The 25,126-nt window shown below is 43.3% G+C and overlaps 1 protein-coding gene across 12 annotated transcripts in view; it reads left to right on the forward strand.

Moving 5' to 3' along the window:
* The window catches only part of ntng1a (netrin g1a), a 106,833-nt gene that overhangs the window by 38,707 nt on the left and 43,000 nt on the right, over window positions 1-25,126 (forward strand). For all 12 annotated transcript variants that reach the window (XM_085762642.1, XM_085762633.1, XM_085762635.1 and 9 more), the window contains exon 3: window positions 12,152-12,795. In XM_085762642.1, the coding sequence (XP_085618768.1) occupies window positions 12,152-12,795 (644 nt within the window). The remainder of the gene's footprint in view (window positions 1-12,151; window positions 12,796-25,126) is intronic.

Genomic DNA, 25,126 nt, shown 5'->3' on the forward strand with positions numbered 1-25,126 from the left:
AGAGCTGAATCATGGAGAAATACAATACATTTGTTGTCCAGATTAAAAATGGAAAAACATTTTATAGGAAATTTTGTCATGTTCTCGTGGTCGGAGCAGGAGTTGGGGGCTGTGTGGGTGGAACTCAGGAGCTTCTTTACCTGTGATTCCACCTGTGTAAAACCAGCTGTCTGATGGTAGGAGCGTGTCTCATGATCTCACAGTCAAACACAAGAGGAAACTGATAAATAAGACTCTTTGTGCAGGAACAACTGAAAACATGAAAGATGAAAGACGCCCCAGAAACTCTGGCTTTCATTGACTAGCATGTGATTACAATAAGTCCAACTACCTGCACCTGTACCTGCTTCTCCATGGCTGAGCTGGATATCACACTGTGAATGCTAGTTTTAGTTCTGAAGATAAACATATGTGGCTCCTCTTTCTCAGGGTTTTATAATTACAACCAAACCTGGCAGAAAAGCTCTCCATCTTTTTTTTCCCTCTTAATGAGCAAAAGCCTCTCTCAGAATTTGAAATGTGAGGTGAAATCTCAGTGTGATTGCACAAATTCAGTTTCGATTGCACGCGTCTCTGTAGGAGTTCATAAATAGTCAAGCACCAAAATAGGACATGGGAACCTGCAGTCAGCACTGTTCTCTTTCATTTTACAAAAACCTACTTCTAACACTTGTACCAACAGGGAAAGGTATATCCGGGGGATATTGCTTTAATTCTGTGTCCCAGATCATAATGAACATTGCGAGAAGACAATGTAGCAGTTACTGTATCTGTAGTTCAAACGCTAGAGAAAAGGTCTAAGTGTTGGTGATGACAGCCCGTTCCCAGGACAGCTCATTTGGAGAGGAGGATCCGCTCCCTCATGTTCCTGTTGATTTTTCGTCCTCTGAGCTCTGGAACTGTGGAAATCTGAATCATGTTTGTCACAGCGTTTCCCCCAAAGCCAGGGGACTGTAAAGGAAAATACTTGAATAAGTCTCTCTGGTTTTGTTCCGAGTGTTTGTCAGGGCGGTGGATGTGGATCGCATGAAATCCAACCAATCTGTTCAGACTGCCAATCAAAGCAGCAGCTCATCACAGAAAAACAGAAAAAAAATGTGGAGCTTTTACTGAAAGATGTAAAAAAAAAAGGGCAAAAGACCAACCTCAAAGTGCTCTCCTCCCATGGCGACAACAGATTAGTGACTGAATTTGGAGTATTATTATTATTATCACCACAGGATAAGCCTGTTTTATTAATCATTGTTACACCAACATTATCAACAAAACAGACTTAAAAAAAAAAAAAAAACAAGAATATTGCATCCTTGCTAGGGCTGCCCTTTTTTCGACATTGAACATTTCTGAAAAGAAAATGACATTTTTCTGCAAAACCTCACATTTCTTAATGAGCTACTGAGATATCCAGTATGTGTCTGATTTTCCATCCCAGACATTTCAAATCAACCACTGCTGTTCTCACCTGGACTGTCTCACTGTTATAGACATGTAGACTCTTTTTCTTGGTCTACAAAACTCTGCTTCATTATTTCCTCACTTCAGAGACATGGCTAAATGGGAACATACTTTGCCAAAGGGAGGATAATGGCAACCACAGACAAAGAGTGATGCTTTGTCCACTCGTGGTATCAACCTGAAGGCAGGTGGTAGCTCTATGTGGAATAAAGTGAGCAGAAAACCTTCCACATAATAAAACACTCAACTTACATACAACCTGAACATGAAGAGCTTTTGCTTCTGTATGAATATACATAGTCTACTGGCATTTATGTTACCACTTTACAGTATGGTACATTTTATTTTACAGTTCAGTTTCTAGTGTGTAAGAGAATAAAAAAGAAAAAAGAACAGAGGTTTTCCTCTCAAGTGCAGGACTGTCTGCGGTATCGCGTTACTTCAGCTATTTTAAGCCTGTTATTTTAAATCTGTTGGCCACTTAATGAGCACAGCCTGTGTGCAGAGATCACAAGATCAACCACTGCATCTAATCCTGCTTTAAAGTGGGTTGCAGCCTGAAACTGGTGTGTTTCTGCAGTTAGTGTTGCCAGAAATGTACACAACAAATGGTACAGTCCATACACACACACATAGACACACACACCCTGCTCTGTGTGGTCTCATTAGTTTGAATCTCTGAGTGGTTTAATTAATCACTAACAGAGTGCTTAATTCATCTATAATTTCAGCAGAGTGGAGTTGATTATTGTAGTGTTTCCCTCTGGCCCTGTTAAAGTTTTCTGATTTCCTTTTTTTTTTTTTTTTTTCTATCTCCACCCACCCCCCCCTCTCCCCCACCCCCACATCCCCGCCCCTCACTTCTCTCTCATTTTGTGTAATGGCAGTTCATCAAGAGCTCTGAGACAATCAGCTGGCGAACACCCTTGACTCCCCTCTGAGGGTTGTGATTACGATGGCGCTGGCTGCTTGAAGTTATTGTTGTGGAATCAAGTGGATCCACTTGTGTTTCTCTGACTGCAGACTGTCTGAATCACAGAGGCCTGTTAGTTTTTATTTTATGGCCTGGTGCCTTTTTTTTTTTTTTTTTTTTAGCTTGACAGGTTACAAATAGGAAGAAGTGTGACTGTGTTTTCAGGGAATCAGTGTATCAAGGGTATCCTCCTCCTCCTCCTCGTCCTCCTGTGCTGCTGCCGGTGGTATTCAGAGTTCCTTTAATGATATATGATGGTGGAGAATTACATATTTCAGTATTTGATTTGTTATTCATGGGATTTTTGATGGCTTCCTTTGTATTGGTGACTGTTTTCTGCAGCTTTAAACAGAGGAAAGAGTTTATCATGTCACACAGAAGCCACTTTGACAAACACCCTCAGCTGCAAGGGCACAATATTATTTCCTCTGGTTATGACTTGTTACAACAGCTGATAATAGAGGGTTATTAAGGTTTTGGTTGAAAAAAAAGCAAAGCCAGCTCCTGGCCAGGTTTCATTCATTTTTGTAAATATACTAAGCTGTCAAGGATCATAGGAATAGTGCCAAGTCAATTCCTGTGTGTGCCTCTGTGTGTGTGTGTTTGTCCTTATTTATATTCAGTCTTCTGTGTGACTTGCCTGTAAGATGAATTTGTGTGTCTGTGTGTGTTCGTTCGTGCGTGCGTGTGTGCGTGAGTGTGTGTGTGTGTGTGTGTGTGTGCCCACTTTGCCTGTCAGTGTGCTTGAGTGTCGTGATCCTGTGAGCTTGGTGAGAGGAAAAGGCCCGCGCTCTTTTTCCCAGGAGTCGTCTGCCAATCATTTCTCAGATTCAGTGGTAAGAAAAAAAGGAAAAAATGTTGGGGTGGGAGGTGGTGGTGGGGCGGAGGGGGTGGAGGGAGACAGAGGAAGAAGAATAAAGGGAAAAAGAAGAGAGTCTCCCTGTAGAATGACTAAATAGACCTTCAGTGATCTGACAGAGAGGCCTGGAGCTGAATCCCAACTACGCTGTGCACAGTTAAATATCCACAGTGGGAATGCCGAGCTTTACCACACTATTGATTTTAATCATCTCTTAAAAGCCCCGTCTTTTAAAAAATAAATAAAATACGACACCCCAAAGACTAGAGCGAAGAAAATAGAAATCCTGAGAATCCGGAAGATGACATCTGATTGTTTTTATTTTTTATTTTTAACATCCTCAAGTCCCCACCCTGTTCAGCTCCTCCTCCTCCTTCTCCACCTCCTCCTCTTTCTCCTCCTCCTCCTCCTCCTCCTCCTCCTTCAGACCCTTTGAGATAATTAAAGGGTGCTAAATTTAACCCCTGCTCTGGCCACCGCTGACTGAGGCACAGAAGCGCGCTCATTAGCGGAAATAGATTCTCCGTGTACTGACGGCGGTCTGTGGAGCCACTAATGAGGGGTGAAGCTTGATGACGGGAGCTTGATTGAAAAGGCTTCACTGCGAGTGAGAAGTGTTGGCCCTGAAATGAGTGTGAGAGCGACGGTGAGAGCAGAAAACATCTGACGGGCACTACACTGCTTTGGTAATTTCTTCAGATCAGATAAGAAGTGATTTCTCCTGATCTTCTTCACTAATAATTTTAAGTATCCACTTCTAAATCAAAGCTTAAATGGATAGTTCAACACTTTGACAAATTGGCCCATTGCCATAATCCCTAGTAGGTTCGTTACCTTTAATTGTCGGTGCAAGCTATTTTTAGAACGGTGGAGCAGAGCCGTGAGCTGCTCAGAGCTACGCTACGGAGGTTCATGGGATTTCTTGGTTTCCCTCATCAAATACACAATCCAATAACTCCAAAATGCTCTTGTGGACATGTTGTGACCTGCACATTCAATACGCAACTCTATCTTGTAACGTTCCGTTATTATCTCATAGTGTGGTGAATGTGCAGGTCACAACTTGTCCACCAGAGCGTTTTGAGTTTGGAGTTGTTGGATTGTGTATTTGATGAGTTTGATGAGGGAAACCAAGAAATCCCATTAGCCTCCATAGCTTAGCTCTGAGCAGCTCGCGGCTCTGCTCCGCCGTTCTAAAAATAGCTTGCAGCGACAATTAATGGTAACGAACCTAGTCCTAAAACTATAAGCATTATGGCAATGAGCCAATTTGCCAAAATGTTGAACTATCCCTTTAAAAAACACAAAACACCGTTAGATTTTGGATTAGATTTTCTGACTGTCACCATATCTTTATGTGTAACCTACAGCTTTAAACTGGAACAAATGCGTGAATGTTTGTAGCTGTGAGTATGAAAGTCTTTTTTTTAATGGCTGGTTCTGTGCCATATACCACCAATCATTGACATCTCTGCCCTTTGCTGTAGCTCAGACGTTCCTTTGTGTTTCAGACTTTTCCCCACCGGCAGCGGGACACCAAATGATCTTGCACTAATTTGTAAGGCAGAGCATTGTTGTTGCAGGAGGTTGAGGTTTTGTATCCACGGGGAAGAAGCTGGGGCAGCTCCCTGCACTGGGGTGAGCCTCTTAGCTTGGCCAAGGTGACACTGATCCACATCTCTCTGGGGGAGGGGGAGGGGGCTCCAAACAGGATATGTAGTGTTATTAAACCATTAAAAATACCAGAGGATGGAGGGATGTTGGGGGTGAGTTTGATGTAGCCTCGGCTTCGCCTCCTGAGGGGATTCCTCAGCTGAGAAGAGGAGTGATCATGGCTGCAGGCTCGTCTTGGTTTCAAGTCCTTAATGTACAGTGAGAAAATGCCAAAGTCCTCGTGTTATGTGAGGGGACAGTTTGATTGAGAGACGGAGCGTCGCAGCAGCCAGCGGATCGATTGTGCCCTGGTGAATTGTCTCACTGTAGAAATCATGTCTTAATAAAAGATAGATGATGCTTGTCTTGGAAATGGTTGAGAATAACAGTCATCTGTCACTGAGTTTTTATTTGAAACTATAAATATACTGTAAACCTGCAAGATAAATACTCTTATTTAACAAGTGCAATGTATGATTTAATTCACCTGAGACCAGCTCCAGAGCCAAATTTCAAGCCAAGTTTCTAATAAATTAATAACTTTTATTTCCATTGCAGCCTTTTTCACCTTTCATTTTATTTTTGACAGAAAAAAACATTCATATCCCTCACAGAAAATTCACATTTGTTATGAATCTTCTGCAACAAGTCATCTTTTGATATTCATTTTATTGAACTGCGCTTACTTCATTCACCCTTCACTTCTTTTCAACTGAAGCCACGACCGATGCTGCTTTGAATTACAAACTTGTTATTTCTCTGCAACGCAAACTATCGTTTCTAGATAAAGATGCACTGACCTGTTCACTTTGTGCTGCATGAATAGGTTTCTTTAACTCGGTGTTGATTGTGTCTGCACCATTAACCTGTCCTGTTAACAGCCAGTGTTAAAGGTGTGTATCAAACACCTCTTGTTCTGTGCACTCACCTCGCTCTCACAGCTACACCATCTCTTAAACCAAACCAGTGGCACCCAGTGGGGCTCGCGCTGCCACATAAAAGATAATGGAATATAAAATAGTTTTTATATATCCTCTGTATGTGCTGAAGACCTTCCCCGCTATTGTTTTAGTGCTCATGAATCTTCTAAATCGCCGCCAACCGATCGCGACGAGCGCAACGCGAGGACATTTACACATCGTCTCGTCTCATAAGCTCTCCTCGGTCGACTGGACGGGCCCGCGCTGTGGTGCTTAAGGTGGTCCGACGCCGCAGCTCACTGCCTCAGATCACTATTGGATTTCCCCCCGTGGTGCTACAAAACAGCATATCTCATATGTTGGCCTCTTCGAGCTGTGAGGCCACGGTCCGCTGCAAGCTGCTGTGTAACTGTGTTTGCAGGAGGCCAGCAGATGCCACACTGAGATATACTTTGTAGTTTCAACTCTCACTTCCTTGATGTTTTTCTTATTTATCATACATGTAGGCTATAGCATTTCCAGTTAGGGATGTCACGATTACTTGTTTTCACAATTGATTGCGGTATTAAATGCCACAATTAATTAATCGTAAAGATTTCCAAATACCGTCACTTTACAAAAAAAGATTATGTTGGAAACACAGAGGCAGATGTGCACCAAAGTGAAGGTAAATGTAAGAAATACTGGTCCATTTACCTAACGAAACATACGATTGGTAGGAATTTAAATGTTAGCGAGTCATTTGTGCTAAAAAACAAACAATGATAAACTTAAACGTTTGGTATAGATGACAAATGAATGACTTGAATATTTAAAACACTTCCCCTGCAGGATTAATAATTGGTTAATGGTTGATAGTAGAGACTTAAAATATTTAGTGTAAATAATGTAATTATATTTTGACTGTATTTGATTTTACACATTCATATGATGTAAATTAATGAATGCATAATAATCATGATAATCGTAATTATTTCTCTGACAATAATCGCACAAAGAAATCGTGACATCCCTATTTCCAGTCTTTGTGCTAAGCTAAACTAACCAGCTACTGTACAGATTTGATTGTGATCTCAAACTTTCATCTGCGTTGAAAGTTAAAGACACTCTTTAGCCTCTCTCTTTGTTCCACTAATTATCAAATCGTGTCCTGAGCTTTAATCAGGCTGAACTCGAGGTAGAAATAATTAGCTCTGTCAGAATGCTGTATTAAAATCTATGAAAATATATGCTAAACCATGCTCCATCCCAGACACAATTGGCAAGAGAGCCTGAGTGTGAGGGAGTGTGAGGGAGTGTGTGCATGTGCATGTGTGAGAGAGTGATTTGGGGTCTCTTGTTGCCTTGTTGACCATGGTCCCGGCCGCTCGACCTCCGTCTGACCCTGAGCCATTTGAAAATGTGATTGTAATCCATGTGAGGATTTGGCCTGGGTGTCTATTACCACTGTAATCTGTCTCACTGGCATCCAATATTCATCCCACGTCCAGGTTAAGCCCCTCTCTCTGTCTGCTCCACCCATCACCATGGGAGAGAGAGAGAGAGAGAGAGAGAGAGAGGGGATCCAGTGAAGGTGCTGGCATGACTGGAGAGAGAGAAAGAGAAAGAGAGGAGGGGGGTTTGAAATTGAGAGAGCACTGCTTCAATCAAGCTGCTGGGTCGGGGTGAAGAAATCTATCGTGGAACACAAGGTCTCATTAATGCAGCAGGAATAGCTTTAACCCCCACCTCCATCTTGCACACACACCTTACTGAATAAAGAGAGGTGAAAACATGGAAGAGAAATGGATAGATGTAAGAAAAAGAGATGATGCATTTGCGGGGGGGGGGGGGGCTGTGGGAGAAGCTCTGCTCCGTCGATGCCGCTGAAATGTTCACACAATCCGAACAGGAGTTTTCTTTGGAATAATTAGAGCCTCAAAATATAAAATTTCTACCTTTTTACTGGAAGGAATATTTCTGGGTGATTTATTCTAGGCGAGGCTGTTTTACACATTTACTTCCTGTTTTATCATAAAGCTTAAATAAAGCATAAATAAAACATGAAATCACCTGCGGACCACTTCTCTCAGGAGGCCGCCATCTGATCTCTCACATTTTAATGTTTTTGGCATGGTGTTTAAGTCTGATAAATGAAGCTTAGAAATGTTGTGTTTATTTGCTAAAACAGCCCATAACACAGATCACATATTAACGTCATCTGGAGAAGTTCCTTAAATCATATGGTGGCAGAAGATCCTCAAAAATAATATATAAGTATTAATAATTATAAGTATATTTTGGGGGTTTTTCACCTTTATTTCGTAGAGAAAAAGGGCCACCCGAGTCAGGATTTGATACAGGGCCGGCTGCAGCGAGGGCTATAGCATCTGCATATGGGGTGCCTGCTCTACCAACTGAGCTAAAAAAAAATCCTAATTTCAAATAACTTTATTTAAAAAGTCTCTACAGCAGCTTCATTATTGACAACAGAGGAATCATTTGTCTTTTTAGTGCAGCTGTCAGCAGAATCATTCTTGTTAAAGTAGAGTTGGACACAGACTTCCATTCAGAAGTTTCTTCCTTTTTACACCATAGATAATGGAGGAGCTGCAGAGCAGTTGTATAGTAGTTGACTGATACTGTAAAAGCTCATTCTGTGTGTTAACTTTTGTGAGAGGTGTTGAAGCTCAAAGTGTGATTGTAACAAGTTTAACAACCTATGAAGCCTCTTATTCTGCACTCACAGATTAAAACATTACAGTGGAATGAGGCAGAATTAAATTTAGATATCTTGTCCAAACTGCACAACAGTTTTTTTTTTCAGTGTTTTAAGAATAACAAATGAAGAGTAAGAGAGTAAAAAGGTAGAAAGGGAAACAGACAGTGGATGGACTGGATTCGCTATCTGGGTTAGAAGTCCAAGACATCTGTCACACAAACGGATCAGTTTGATTGGTGGGGGCCCATCTATCTGGATGGCTTGTCGGCAGTTTGTAAATTTATATTCCCCCAAGTCCCCGTCCTCCATCAGCGGTTACGGTGCGGCCGGGCCAAGGCTGTCAGCCACCGCGCTCGTATCTTATTTTAAAACCAGACCTCAGTCATGACATCAGTAACTTACCTGCTCCACACATCTGTCGGGTGTGTATAGCGCAGCTTTATCTGCTTTTCCACGCACGTCTCCATGTCTGTATCGAAAGGAAGAAGAGGGGTTTTGTGTTGGAGTGAAGGTCACACAGTCACAGATGAAACATGTGATGCATGATGCAGCAGGATAAGTAGTTAATAAGAATATGAGAATTTGCATTTAAATAATAAGCAGTGAAGAAAGATCAGGTTTTGTTTCCTGCTTCTCTCAGAGTGGAGCATATTTTTCTTGATTATTGATGATTATAACTCTTCTCAACACAAATGCAGGTGTGCAGGTGTGTCAGCTGACTGATTCTACCTGTAACGCTTCGGTTCCCCATGACCTGAACGCTACAAGTAACGCAGGTCTGTGGAGTGCAGCTGAGTGGAATTAGTCAAATTCATTATCCTCAATGTTGCTGCAGTGTTGATTGTTTTTTTTTGTTTTGTTTTGTTTTTTTTTCTTCCCAAAGCTGGTTGGTAAAATTAGCCTGAACAGTTTGACAATAATGGGGACAACGCCAAAGGAATTTAGAGCAGCTTCCCGATGATTTGTGAAATCCACCCACAAACACATACATTCTGGTGCACACGAGCACCCACCTGCACACACACACACACACACACACACACACACACACACACACTCTCACTCTATCTCACTGCATCACAATGGTAATAATTGGATTAAGCCGGTGTGTTTAGGGTCGGCGGCATCTCTATTAGCGCCAATTTTACAGAGCCTTGGCAGCGGCCTACAGTAAAACACAGAAATCTCAGTTTCATTAGGCGTAACACTCAGCATTTTATCTCCTCTCTCTTCTCCGGGCTGACCGGCCAAGTTATTGATCTTCATAGAGGCAGTATTTTGTCATTAGGCAAGAAGCGGAGGAGACAGTAATGAAAGGTTTTTAACCTGTGTGTTCTGAGGTGGGGGGGGGGGTGAGGAGGATGGGGTGGGGGTTCTGGACGACTGGCCAGGGCTGCAAGGTGCTGCACGCAGCAGATTTTCAGCAGCTCAGCTACAGGGATCAATAGGGATACATCTCTGTCTGATTACAGACAGAGATGTGCAGCGAGGATAGCAGTTTGTGTGAGTGAGTGAGTGAGTGTGTGTGTGTGTGTGTGTGTGTGTGTGTGTGTGTGTGTGTGTGTGTGTGTGTGTGTGTGTGTGTGTGTGTTACAATAACAGCTGATCACTGGATCTGCCTGATTCAGACACAAAGGTACAAGAAGTTTCATCTCAGACTCAGAAACGAGTTCTCACACAAAGATAAAGCGTGTGTTGTTCAGAGTCTGTATCAAACTCAGACGGCTCCACGTGGCCCCACGGCGGCACAAATACATCTAATATTTATTTAACTACATTAGCTTGCTGCTTTTACTGAGCCAAAGTTGGAGGTATTTGTACTTCTGTGCCTTAGTGTCTCCATCTTCAGCTCCTTTATTCTTCAACTCCACAAAATTTCCCCATAAGCTAATTTTTTCACTTTGCTGAATAATGTTTTACATACAAAACTTGAACATGATGTAAAATTTAATAAATTGTTAAAAATGGTCCTCACCCAGACTGTCAAAAGTAGTAGCGAACTCTGCCTTGACTGGCTGTGACATTCAAATTGCTGGATTTGAAGCACTTAACTTTTCAAAGTAAATTTTGCTCAGCTGGATGACTTTCCCATCCAGGTATTCTCAGGATCAGAGTGCTTAATTCTCCTCTGTTTATAAGAGGGTGTATGGTGTGTGTGTGTGAAGAGATGATTGCTCAGTGTGGAGAAAAGAACAGTGTAGCTGAATTGGAGGCAGAGTTTTAATTAAAATATAAATCTCTCTCGGCATATAAGGGCGCCGTGTAATAATGACAAGAATACACCTGAGTATTCATTTTTCTACCGCTGCTCAGTTTGTGTGCCACAATAAAAAAAATACACTATAATTAACGACAATTAATGGGGCAGGAAAAATAAAGAAAGTTTCCACCTTCGCTCCAAGCTCAGTCCTCCATCGCCACTGCAAAGCACTTCCAGGTCTCCCTCAATGAAGCCACGTTGCTAACAAGTCAGACGCCCTGCATGCCAAGTGTGTTTTTTAGAGACCGTGCACACACACACCCCCGAGCAGGCATAACTGTCGCATATGAGTTATTACACATCTGTCTGTGGATACACGATGCACCAGATGCCGCAGTTAATGGCACACCTAACCTCCCACCACGAGCCACTGCACTAAAAAACCCCAAGTGGAATTTTCCACTGGCTCCTTCTTCTTCTTCCTCCTCTGTTCCACCGTTTCCTCGCAGCCGCCGCTGTCCAGCGCTGGGAGAAGCCTGTAGGGGACGGTCCGGACAGGATATTAATGGGGGCCCCCTCCAACAGTCAGAAGGCCTGACAGAGCCCTGTTTCATTGTCACCTTGCCTTGGAGGACAAGGAAAAACTTGCAAAGCTTATTAGCCGAACGGAGCTGTTTCTCCCCTCGAACTTACTCCATCTCTGCCTCAGCGCTTCATTAGACCATCTTACATCAGAAGTCTGCTCCTTCCCGTGTTTCCCCACCACCAGTCACACACACACACACACACACATGCGCACACACGGGGTGACATCTCCCACCTAATCAAGTAGTGGATTATCTTGTCCTGATAAATTGGAGCTTGTAGCACTTGAAAGGTCCTCTTGGAGGAGTGCCTCCTCCCCCTGACAGCTAGATCGAGCCCACAGGGAGCAGGGGAGAGAACATCGCCTGGTAATGATTTGTGGTAAATCGGACAAATGTTTTTGGAAAGACCTCTTTCAAGCAAAGAGATGATGAAAACCGCAAGTCAAATTTAGACACGGGGGAGAAAGAAAATACAGAGATCTATTAGCTCCTCGTGAATGAAATCATGATGGAAATGATTTAATGGTGCAAAGGACTGAAGGGAAGACAGGTGCAATGTTGGTAGAAATAAATGAATAAGATATTTGTGGACAGAGTGAGTTCACCCCACAAAAACACAACTGAAAAGACAAAATTACTTGACAGTTTATCCAATATGCAAAGTTTAGAGCTTCAATAATACTGAATGATTTCCCTATTGATATGAATATTATGGTCTCAGGCTCTTAATAATTTGATCGTACCATTCACCACGACTAACATCTTCCTCCCTCTGTTTTCTGTCTTTGCTCTCTGTATCGTAGGAGAACCCCTACATGTGTAACAATGAATGTGACGCCAGCACCGAGGAGCTCGCCCACCCTCCAAAGCTCATGTTTGACACCGAGGGCCGCAACCCCACCACCTTCTGGCAGTCCACATCCTGGAAGAAGTACCCGAAGGCCCTGCTGGTCAACATCACGCTGTCTTGGAACAAGACCATCGAGCTGACCGACGACATCGTCCTCACCTTCGAGTCGGGCCGTCCCGAGCAAATGGTCCTGGAGAAGTCCCTGGATTACGGGCGGAGCTGGCAGCCGTACCAGTTCTACGCCACCGACTGCCTGGACGCCTTCACCATGGAGCCCAAGACGGTGCAGGACCTGACCCAGCACACCCTGCTGGACATCATCTGCACCGAGGACTACTCGCGTGGTTACGTGTGGAAATACGACAAAACTGTGCGCTTTGAGATCAAGGACCGCTTTGCGCTGTTCGCCGGGCCGCGGCTCCACAACATGGCCTCGCTGTACGGCCAGCTGGACACGACCAAGAACCTGAGGGACTTCTTCACCATCACGGACCTGAGGATCCGCCTGCTGCGACCCGCCACAGGAGCTACGATGGTGGACGAGAACAACCTGTCCAGATACTTCTATGCCATCTCTGACATCAAAGTGCAGGGCAGGTAAGACATGAATTCATCTGTAGAGACTGCGTTACCTTGGTTAATGTGGGTATCTGCCTCCCCAAGTCCAGCTGTGCATGTCAATTGGTGTTGGGAATTCCATTAATTTGTCAGGGAATTTGCACCGATCAATTGAAGTGGGGTCATCAAGAGGATTTTGTCCTTGGATGCCCAAACAGGTTAATTTAGCCAAGTGTGGACTAATCCTCTAAAGGATTTCAGATTGATAATCTAATGATGATTCCATAGGTTGATACCTCAGCGGTTTTTTCTGTGCAGCAGTGCAGCTACCCGGTGGTCTTGGAAGAAAAATGCGTTTACCATTACAATTCTTTCCAATTAGGCAGCAGATCCATAATGATCTGCAGAGCTCACCAGTTGTCAGCATGTCTTAATTAACCCGGCTCCTTCCAGCTTGCAGTAGCACTATACTTTGGATGCCGCCTTCACTCAGCTGTTTGTTAGGCTGTGGAAGAAGACGGTCGAGGTAGCACTTGAGCCGTCAGGTCACTGCGTGTTATAATTAGTGTTTGATTTGCAGAATCCGCGAAGGGTCATATAACATGAAAACAAGCCGCCATTATAGTGTTAGTGGAAAGGCCAACAAAAGCTTCTAAACGCTACGACGAGAGTCACTGGGGCACACACTTAAGTGGATCTGTTTTACACTGTGTGGTTTTTCAATTTAACATACAGTATGTGAATGTGGTTGTAAGTGTAGGGAGGGGGGGTGAAGGGATGAAGATTTAATTACTCTTGTTTTGCTCTTCACACATGAGAGGGTTGCAGCAGCACGGCGGTGCAGAGCGGCGGAGCGTCACAACAGTCGGAGGCTATGGGTGGAAGTGTTGAGGTCTGGTTACCGGGCCGTGGCTCCGTCACAAACACACTTTTGAAGATGAGTGTCAGTCGTGCAGAGCTACTGTCCTGCTCTGTAAACATCAGTTAAGCATTTCCACCTCGGAATAAGAGGGTTAGAGTCAGAACGGTCATTAAAATTTCAATTTCAGCTTCAATTGTTCTCATTGTCATGGTGAACGGACAAATAGCAACATGTTGCTGCTGTGACATTATATACATGAAAACAGTCGGGTGCCTCCAAGCTATTTAATGAATCTCTAATTTGTTGATTTCTTTAATATGCCATTAAAACGGAGTGTGGCCGCTGGAGTGCACCGTGAACGGGCAGGTACCCCTGAGCACAAGGGGCTATGATAATAAATGCCTCGCTCAGAAATTGAATTTTTGACTTTTCTCATGATTGAGAAGGTCATTCAGCAAAAAATAACTGGAGGGAATTTACTAACACAAAAGACTCGGACGGGACATCCATTCAACACTCGCTGAAATGAAGGGGGCTGTCATAAGCGCAGATTATTTATTCTATCTGACTAATCATGACCGAACTCATACATCCCTGTGGGGCTGTAGATTTGAGCAATGGCTGCGCGCCACCGTCGGGCCGCGGTCGTTTACCAGCCCGCTGCTTTTAGAGTGACGCCCGCCTGAGAAATGTTCCCCACTGTTTACCAAAGGTAACACACAGTTCAGCACATAATGAGATACACTCTACACAGAGAGGCTTCACTCTCCTTCCCCCCCCTCCCATGGCGAATCACTGCTCAGCCCCTTTCTCCATGCGTCGTATACTACACATAAGCTCCTTAACCCCCCGAATACAGTTCTGTGAGACTCGGCGGGAGCGATTTTGCAGGGGCAGTGAGGTTGAATCTGGCATATTTCAGCATGCTGGACTCGACTGCCATGGGCCAGGATGAGAGGGGTGTGTGTGTGTGTCTGTGTGTAACTGTGTGTATGTGTGTGTAGGGAAATACAGGAGGAGAGCTCGCAGATTTTCTGTCCATGCCACAACAGTGCAAGAAACAAAGAAGGGAACGTAAGCTCTTTGCCAAAGTAGGTCACCCCTAGAAAAGATAGCGAGGGGAAGGGAAGAGACACAACTTTGCAGAACTATAGTCATCTTTGCATCTGTTACATGTACAGTAGCTGAAGTTGTTACAGTGCAGCCAGAAGTGTCATGCATGACCATTCGATTGCAGTTCATTACAAGGAAGGTCTGGACCAAAGGCACTCTGGGAGAAAAAAAAAATCAATGCAAAGAATTTCAAATCAAACCAAGCATGGAGCTGAGAGATGGATGTGAACAATGCATACCGCCCGGTGACTGTAATGAATTTGACACCCTCACTGTTCCACTGTATCAGCACCGCTAAACGTCTGTGTGCAGAGAGAAAGCGTGGAGAGTCGGGAGGATTTTCTAATTATCGGCCGTATGACTTTGCCATAATTGCTCTGCCTCTCTTTTTTTACATGCTTTACAGTAACCACAGCGTGCAATTTCACCGTCAACCGTCTCTACCCCCTCTTTTACCCCCCTCCTCTCCTCTCCTCCTGCCTGTGATCAATACAGTGTAATTAAAGCTGGAGAAGATTCAGGCGACTAAAGGATCTCTCTCTGGTTCTTGGTTTTCTCGTTCTCTGTCCCCTTGCTCCCTGTCTCGCTCTATTTCTCCAGTGAAGAGCGGAGTTGTCTCTGGGCCCTTGTCTTGAATTATATAAGAAGACCCAGCCCCATTTCATTCCTGTACAGTTATTCATGGGATAAAGACCAACCACATAGCTGCAAAACACACTACCCACCACAAAGCAGAGAGTATACACATATAGCAACAACTGTAGGTGGGACATTTGGCACCTTTTTTTTTTCTATCACCATGAATGGTTTGGAGTCCTTTCTTAGTCCAAAGTTATCAACAACCTCCCGATCTGGCAGCATATTTTTTGTTTTACGTGTGGTGTTATTTCCAAACCAGTTTCCCGCTGTCAGAGCATTACTGTAAAAATAATGTAACCCTCGGATTGTGAGCTAAATTTCCAGCGTGTTTCCGTCCTGTTTTGGGCACGGCAAACAGAAGACAGGGAAAGAAAAGTTTGTTCCCCCGATTTATACTCCCAGCGGTGGGAGTTGTGATTCAATTTCCAAAGCATATATGTGCCGCAGGACATTACCAAGGAAGGTCAGAAACAACCTCAAGGGTTCACAGTCACTTTGACTGCGGGGTAGACAGGTAATTCACTTGAAGGGGCGAATGGGTTATTAGATGCACCAGCCTTTTTCCTGGTCTAGATTTTCCTCAGTCTCATGGAGAGAAAATCCAGCTCAGTGACTGTGAATCCACACTCTCAGGATATTGGTCTGGGATGATGCGCAGGTCTGGTATTAAAGGGATAGTTCAACATTTTGGCAAATTGGCCCATTGCCATAATCCCTATAGTCATAGCAGTAGGTTTGTTACCTTTAATTGTCGGTGCAGGCTATTTTTTAGAACGGTGGAGCAGAGCCGTGAGCTGCTCAGAGCTACCCTAAGGAGGCTAATGGGATTTCTTGGTTTCCCTCATCAAACTCATAATGGCAATGGGCCAATTTGCCAAAATGTTGAACTATCCCTTTAAATGTTCACACCACAAACATAAAAAAAAAACATAATTTGGCTGTTAAACATAAAGGAGGAGCCATCTCCGCCCATCGAATTCAGAGATAAACACTCAAAGATTTTCTCCTCACGCTGCTCTCTTCATTAAGTCACTGGCAAACAGTCGACCACAAACACAACCTTTTCCAACTTCAGAACACTCGGTAACACATGCCAACGGCAGAAAATAGCTGATCTGGAATCAGTTCTTATCACTGAATATGTAGAGGCAAATGTTTCAGCTCTGAGTCCAAGTTTTATTTTTAGAGTCTCCTCTTTAAATTTTGACCAAAACTGTTGTTTTCTCCTTGAAGCAGTTGCACAGCTCCTGAACTTGTCCCTGAAATGCACCATGACTCACACATCCCCTTGTCAAATATAGGATATGTAGGTTTCTATTGGCAATAGCAGGTCATGTAATATAAATAGATGTTTTGAAATCAAGAAAAACAATACTTAAACCATTTGTTGAATTTGAAGGTAAATGTTTTTCACTGTCACAATAATCCACTCCTGATCCTGTCATTTGAACTGCACATCATATAGAGATGATTATTCAATTTATTGATGATAAATCATGTCTGAAGTGGTGACAAATTTTCTGAAGTATTTATCAGCAGCAGCATTAAATCCTTTTTACACACCCCTGCATATGTGAAGACAGTTGGATGAAGCCTTTTGTGAGCTGCCACCACAATCTGTGACTGTACTGTTGACAGTAGTAGTTGCATTGTGGATAATGTATTCACTGGGTAAGACTGATGTGTGGAACAAAGCAGAGGATATCTCTCTGTGCAACGCTGAACCAGTGCAGCAGTGACATGTGATCAGCAGAAAAATGTGTAATCTTTTTTTACATTTTGGATGTAAGAGGAAAACTCATTTAAAATGTGTTGTTACATCAAGGAATAATTTTGCATTATTAAAAAAAAAAAGATTGAAAGATGCTCTAAAACTGTATGAATCCCTGTAGCAATCACATGTTTATTCTCATTTTGGCACATTGACATATAACACTACATATTTGCAGTGATGTGCCAGTTGCATTAGGGGATGTTACACCAACATCCTCTAAAGCACTGCTTGTGCTCCGTATATATTTGCATCCACGTCCGCGCTCGTACAAATAAATGATATTCAAAAGTGCGATAAAGGGAAGCTCTTGTCTGAGGTGAACAAAATATTAGAGCTTAGACACTCGATCTGTCCCGCGGGGTCACGTCGTCTGTGCCGTTTTATTGCCGTGTCGTTCAGTGCGTGTGCGCTCTTGGATACAGCTGTTTCAACTACAGATCAGCAATTTGGTGAGTGATGGCTCTATCGGGTCTCCCCCTAAGGGAGGAACAAACAAGAAGTCGATCTGCCCCCCTCCACCTCCCCGCACCCTCTCCCTCCACAGTGCTTGGCTTGCTCTTAGGCCTGCCTGTAGCCGACAGATAATCTATTTGTGCTAATTTCATGTTTCTTGCTGCCCACTTCCCCCTTGAATAAGTCATTCCACTTGTCTACCCTCCTTAGTCTCCTTCTCCCTCTCTCTCTCTTTCTGCGCCACCACAAGCATCTATTTACCTTACACCGCGCTCTGCACTTCTTCTTTTTTTTTTTTTGAATCAGCACTCCACATTAGTCACTGTGTGTGGGAGAATGGCTGCCCCGTTTGTCGGACGGGGCCAAGTGATTGGTCCTGATAACTTGGACCATCTGTCAACACCCACGCCACATGTTGGTTTAATAGCTCTAATCAAATGACCCGCACCCTTTTGTTAGCCCAGCGAAAATGAGATAAGCGACGTATTTCAAAAGGTAATGAGGCTGTAAGTCAAAGCGTCTAATGTACGTCTCTGTCATATTTACTGTGGAATGACGGGATGACAGTGAAGTGTGGGGGGGGTGACTCATCAAAGAGGAAACACAGGAAGTAGTGAGGTAATTGCCACCCGAAGGCCAAAGCTGTAAAATGGTTGTAATCACGGATCTAATTCATTCTGCACCCCAATCTATCATCCTGTCACTCTGCTGTCCACACCGCCTCTCTGTCCACAGACTGACGATGCCAGTGTCAGCCCGTCAGACTGTGACTCACAGCATTGTACCTGCAGTTTACAGGAATTTCACTTTGTGCGTTAAAGCAATTTGAAGGTTTTCCATCAACTAACCGGTAAACAGAAACATCCACATCCTTTAAATAACAACGGAAATACCACAGAGCAGAGACACCTTAGTGCAAGTGAAAATTGTGTAATGAAAATATCTGTAACTACAAAATCCCCCCAGTAACTCGATTATTAGATATTTATACGTGTATTACTTACAGATCTATTGCATCGTTTTAAAGGGGTAGTTCAACATTTTGGCAAATTGGCCCAGTAGGTTCGTTACCTTTCGGTGCAAATTATGTTTAGAATGGCGGAGCAGAGCAGTGAGCGGCAACTCCGTCTCGTAACGTTATTATCTCATAGCGTGGTGAATGTGCAGGTCACAACTTGTCCACCAAAGTGTTTTGGAGTTGTTGGATTGTGTATTTGCTGAGCTTGATGAGGGAAACCAAGAAATCCCATTAGCCTCCGTAGCGTAGCTCTGAGCAGCTCACGGCTCTGCTCCGCCGTTCTAAAAATAGCTTGCACCGACAATTAAAGGTAACGAACCTACTCCTAAAACTATAGGGATTATGGCAACGGGCCAATTTGCCAAAATATTGAACTACTGTATCCCTTTAACTATAGAGTTCACCAGTTTAGTTGCCTCCAAAGAGTCACAAGGTTAGTACTGTATGGGGGTTTAGGAGAAGATTTATAGGGTAGAAACAAGAAAAGCTAAAACTCCCTTTCACAAATCTGACTTTTCTTTTGTCTTTGCTTTTGAAAATCTCATCATGTCACCTCTTCAGCTGCTGAGTCACTCTTTGGTGCAACATATAATCTGCGACACAGCTGTCAGATACAGTAGATGTAATGGAGTAAAAAGCAGCTCTGTATGAAATGTAGTGTGTAGAGTGTTTGGAGAAAAAAAAACAATTAACTCCTAACTGTGCTCAATAACAGCACTGGAGTAAATAATCCACAGCTGCATCACATGAACGCCTTTATCATCATGTGTGTTTTGACAGTTGTTTTGGACAGTTGTTTTGTGCTGAGCTGCAGTCGTCCTCGCTCTGCGTGACGTCGGCTTTTTGTGAATAGAGTGATCAGATTAACAGAAAACAAAAATCTATTGTTCTCTGACCTGAGTCTGTCCTCCCTCCTCCCTCCTCCCTTCTCCCTTCTCCTCTCTCTGCTCATCCTCCCGTTTGATGTCTTTCCTCCATGTTTGAGTCGGGTCAGACTGAAGCTCCGAGCCGGCCTCCTACACTTGTGTGTCCGGTGGGAGATGAAGCGTAGGATGGTTTTTCAACAGGTGACCTCAGCTTTTGCAGCTGAACTCTTCTCACAGAAGGTTCACGGTCATCTGCTAAGATTCATTATCTTCGTTTTTAGGTTTTTTATTCAGTTTCGACTGGCTTCATATTAACAGGAACTATTTAAGAGGTACTATTAACCTGAGGAAACAGTTCAGGCCTCGGTTGACGGCACTGGGCCACGCTCTGCTTCTGACCGGTTCATTCATCTCAGTGCGACACTTCACCTCAGTCGATCTCCGTCTCCTTGTATCTGTGTTTGTATTTGTTACCGACAGAACTCAGTCAGACTCAGACTATGTCCAGCAGCTTCCACCGTCTGTCTGTTCCATCTTTCTTCCTCCTTCCACCAACACCTACAGTACATCTTCTCCCTGCACCGTCCAGGCCATTTCCTCACCTCCCCTGCCTTTGATCCACCTCTCCGGGTTCGGTCTCTGTCCGACGTCCTCCCTGCTTGAGTCTTCCAGGCCTAGAAGCTTAAAGGAATCTTTATCAGATGGGGTCCAACCTGTTCCTGTGCTCTGGAAATATCTCCTTTATGAGGCTTCATCAGGTCTTGGAAAAGTAAAAGCAAGCATGAACATGAACAACGACATCTCACCGTTTTTGGGACCAACCTGCAGCCACGGAGAATCAGGGACAAGCTGGCAAACTGAGAAAAATGCCTCCATTCAATAAATTCTAATATGATGAATTAGCTCCATCTGTCCTTGTGGAGTTGTAAGCGGTCTCAACACAAAGCCACCTGCAGCCCCCTCCTTGTCCTCATGCAGCTCCTGCTTTGACTTCTCACTTTAGAAAAACGAGAACTGTAATGTGGGATGTGTCGTGCCAGTGGTGTGTTTACACTGAGCCATTTACTCATTCACAGTCCAACATCTTCCCATCTGGAGCCAGCTGTAGTGGGTGTATTTCTATGTGAGGAAGTATTAATATAGAAACTGACCCTTTCTATCCAATTAACTGGATATTCCCAGCAGCTGAAACCTCCCCGAGCAATACACATGTGAACCGTGAAGGTAAAAAAAATGAAATAAAAAAAAGAGGTGAGGGGGAATTTGAAAAATGCGGTAGTGCATAGGCGGAGGCAGAATATGAAGTGCTTGGCGTTGGCAGCAGCAGAGCGTAGTGCGCCGTATCTAGAGGCCACAGCTGCCTGCGCGGAGTCATCTGCATATAGCTGCTGGCAACATCGGACCATCGTCGCATCATCTGTGTCCTTTATGGCAGCAGACTGAAATGGAGCATATTCCTGGATGGCGGGACCAGAAATATTCTGCGTGGTGATGTTTTGCCTGTCAATCAAGCCTTGGTTCAGATGTTTAATTAGCTTTTATTAAGAAGAATGGCTGCATTCGAAGCCACGCTAGCGGCGTTGCTCTGTGGGTGGCAATGAGGTTAGTCTGTCGAGACTGGAATAGCTCAACGGCTCTGGGAAGATGGTGAGGCCAGAAATCTGGTCAGCTCATTATCAATTATCGAAAACTCATGTGTGCATGTAGCCACATGTTAGTATGTCGGAGTGCCAGACTCCTGCAGGCGGTTTAATAACATACATTGAATGATTTTTACAAAAGACATTCACTCATATATTCACATATGTTGTATTATCAACCAATTCACACACCTGCATGTTGGTATATTTTACATATCTGTCTAAGATGTAATTTATGAAATTACCTGCTGCACCTGGTGCTGTAAGATACACAGTAAAATGGAGCTTGGAGAGGGGAATCTCACCTAACCCAAGGCGTAAACAACACTGAAGACTGAAGTTAATCTTAAGAGAAAATGGCCATTTTATTATCTCCACTGAGAAAGCACCATCCCTTTTAGACATTTATATATATGTGTCTGTGGAAAACTATCATATCAGTGTCGTTCAGACCATTCAGACCGTGTACAATGGGAATGGAAAAGCGAGAAAAGAAAATTATATCCGAGCTTCAGAAACTGAAAGGTTCTTTATGAAGCAAAACAAGTTGTTTGGTTCTCTGAATGTTGCTGTGGTTATGAGGAAAAAAAAAAGGTACCACTTGTTTGAATTTTGAAGTGTTTTGTTGCGGCTCAGAGAAAACTTTCCTCTCGGTGTTCAAGGGCAACCGTCTGACGAGCACATTTTATCCATTCAGTGCGTCTTTAGAAGGTGAATATGAGTGTGAGGTGGACTTTAAAGTCCCCGAATGTTTCCAAGTACAAACTACCTCTTTCCGAGAGCAGGCTCTTTTCGCTGTCTTTTAAAACCTCCTGTCTTTCCCTCTCACATACAAATAGCAGGATGAAAGAAGAAGGATGGATTTGGACTGCTTAGTCTCTGTTTGCTGATTTTGCCCCTTTTCCATAGACAATCCAGCTTAAACCCATTGTACTGTACTTCCATGAGGCCCCTGACTTTTTTTTTCTCTTCTTTTAAAAAAAAATATTGATAACACAAACACAGTGTGTCCTTCCAGTTGTTTCATGACTGAGTGAAGTCGCTGCAGCAGAATCAGTGTTTCTACAGAAGGCAGCAGCTCTGTACAGTAGGTGCTGTTTCTGTGTAAGGAAAGCGATTGAAGTGAAGGAGGCAATCTTTGCTTTTCAGACAGAAATAACTTTAAAATTACCAGTGATTTTAGAGGCAAATTGCTGAAGTGGAAAATGTCTGTTTTTTTCTCCTCCAAGAGTTGTACATTTCAAGATACACTTTTTGATAGTCCAATAAATTACTTTTTTTTTTGTGGTGTTATTTCACAAAACACAAACTAGCAGCTGTTCAGACCGTCGCAATTTGAGGAGAGATTCAGCAAATAGCTGTTAATGTGTGAGAAAATGTCATTTCTTATTGCTTTGTTTGGTATTTTAGGGGGAAACTGTTAATTATGATGTTGAGCATCAGTGTTTTTTACCGGTTTGTAGACAAACAAACATGAACTTGTTCATCTCTCTGCTCATAAAACATCTGTAAGGCTGTTTTTAATTTAACATTATAAATCTCTATGTAGTTTTGTCCATTTTTCTTTTCTGTATTTGCGGTAGCAGTGTGACAGGTCTATCCACATTATTGCCACCTACAGCAAAAGAAAAAACTGCAGGAATGTGTAGGATGTGCTTTAAAAAAATATTTAAACATGTAATCAGAAATCCCACATGATACATTTGACTACTATAACATATGTATGTATTTCTAATTTCCAAAATATAACACACTTAACCACTAGTGTCCTGTTTCCCAGTGATGATGAACATGAAAATCCAATCCTGGGAGCATCGTCACTGGTCCAGAACAGCTCTGTTGTGAGATAAAATCAAGTTACTGAAGGCTTCATGTACAAATAAAATCAAGCGATAAGCTGCCATGTCACTGACATTGAACCCACAGACGGAGTACAAGCCAATCCCTTCTTATTTATCACAGGCCAGAGGAATCGACAGGGTCCAGAGATATGAGGAGCAAAGCTACAAGTGACATGAAGATTTTATCAGCAGAGCAGAGGACAGGAGGCGTCGCCTCAACAAATCCCTTTCCTGTTCTCAGGGATGAGGCAACATTCATTTTTCACTTCAGAAGCCGGAGCTTACACTTCAACTCGATGCAACATCACTTGTTTTTCTATTAAGTGCTGCATTGCTGCATAATGCAGATCTTATATTTTGAGCATTGATCTCTCTCCCAATGGGATTGCCATTATCAGCAGCCAGCACAGACAATAAATTGGATTTATGTCTTGGACTGGAAGACTGCACTGGTGATGTGCCCTGCATCACCAGACAAGTCACGCTTCACTGGTATATATTGTATGGGATGTGGTAGCGCCATGTGCAGTATTCCCACAACACAGGCTGGGTCTATGTGTGATCTTTTACGAGTGCGTGTGTGTCTGTGTGTGTGTGTGCCTGTGTGTGTGTGTGCATACACAAAGGCACACAGCATCTTTGATTCCCATCATGATCCTGGATTAATACCACCAGACAGACCAAATGATTATCCTCGAACTGTTTACCACAGATTTACATTAAAATCACGACAATCTCGCTGCGTCCAATGAGTCACTTCCCCATCTGATTTCTCATAAAGCCTCTTTATCTCCCAGTCCTGGTATCCACTTCTCTCTATTGTGTAGAAAAGGGGTCGTGGGCACGGAAACCGTATTGGGGCCATTTTTCTCTTCCTCGCAGCACATTCAACATTCATGTGGTGACCCATTTCATTAATGGAGAGGCCTTTTTCGACGTGTCTTTCCCCCATCTTCACTGGCTGCAGCCGCCCGCATAATGGGCCCTCCTGTCAGGGTTTCATGACTAATCCCCTCATTGACCTCTCCTTCACTTGCAGCCTCCACCACCTCACGAAGATTTGGTAACTAATAGCGAGCAGGGGGGGGTTGGCATCTCTTGCATAGTCAGTGGCATCTGCAGGAATCTAACACAGTGTATTTGCGTGTTTCACATCCAACTGGAGTTCATTAGATCCTGTAGGATTTATTAGTGGATCAGTTTTATTTTTTTGTATCACTTTTTTTTTTTAAACCAGTGCATTAATTGCATTCATTTGGATTTAATTGAGATATGATTTCATATGTGATAAATGGGGAGATGATTGGAAGCCCAGGGGGTTATGTGCAGACATAGTGGAGGGGTTTAGCTCATTTTGCTAATTGGAAAATAGAATCTGAAAAATTAGAAATACTGTAGGAAAAAATACATATTCATGAATGTTATTGCAGACAATCAGTGTACAGTATTACCAGCTACAGTACACGAATCATCAATATGTCTTCTATGAAAAAGATTACGAATAAAAAATGATGCGTATCTGAATTTAAATCTGACAAAATCAATGTATTCATATTAACAACGGCTCATTTCACTGCATGTGTGTGTGTGACACTCTCCGCCAGATGTTCTTTGACTTTCCTCCCTGTCAGTCACCTGATTCCCACACCCACCTGCTCGTCTATTTCCCGTCTCTTAATCACCCAGTCCTGACTCCCACACCCACCTCACCTGCCTCCCTCACCGTTTATACACCGCCTGTCCTTCCCCAGTCATTTCCCCAGATTGTCATGTCAGTCATGTCCTGCTTGTTGCCGTGGCCTCGCCGTCCTGTTTTGTTCTAGTCACCTGTTTTGTTCCTTTGTCTGTCTGCCTGTAAGCCTCCTATCACCATCTCTTCTATTAAACTCACTGAACCATTCCCGCCCGCCTGTTCTGGACTCTCCTTCCCGTGCTCCGTATACCAACCGTGACAATCTGCAAAAAACAGCAAAAAAAAAAAATCTGTTATTGCAAGTTTAACCAAATGTTTTAGTTTCCTCACTCTGATATATAAATCTTAACTTAATATATTTGCCAATACAATACAATAATGCAAAATTATCCAATTTCTGATGATAGTATTGCCAGTTGTTGTTCTAAAACCGTCTCCTTGTCTACTATAAAGTAATGCAGAGGATTAAAA

This window comes from Trachurus japonicus, chromosome 20 (assembly GCF_045865225.1).
Source record: "Trachurus japonicus isolate A0001 chromosome 20, Traja_1.0".
Lineage (NCBI taxonomy): Eukaryota > Metazoa > Chordata > Actinopteri > Carangiformes > Carangidae > Trachurus > Trachurus japonicus.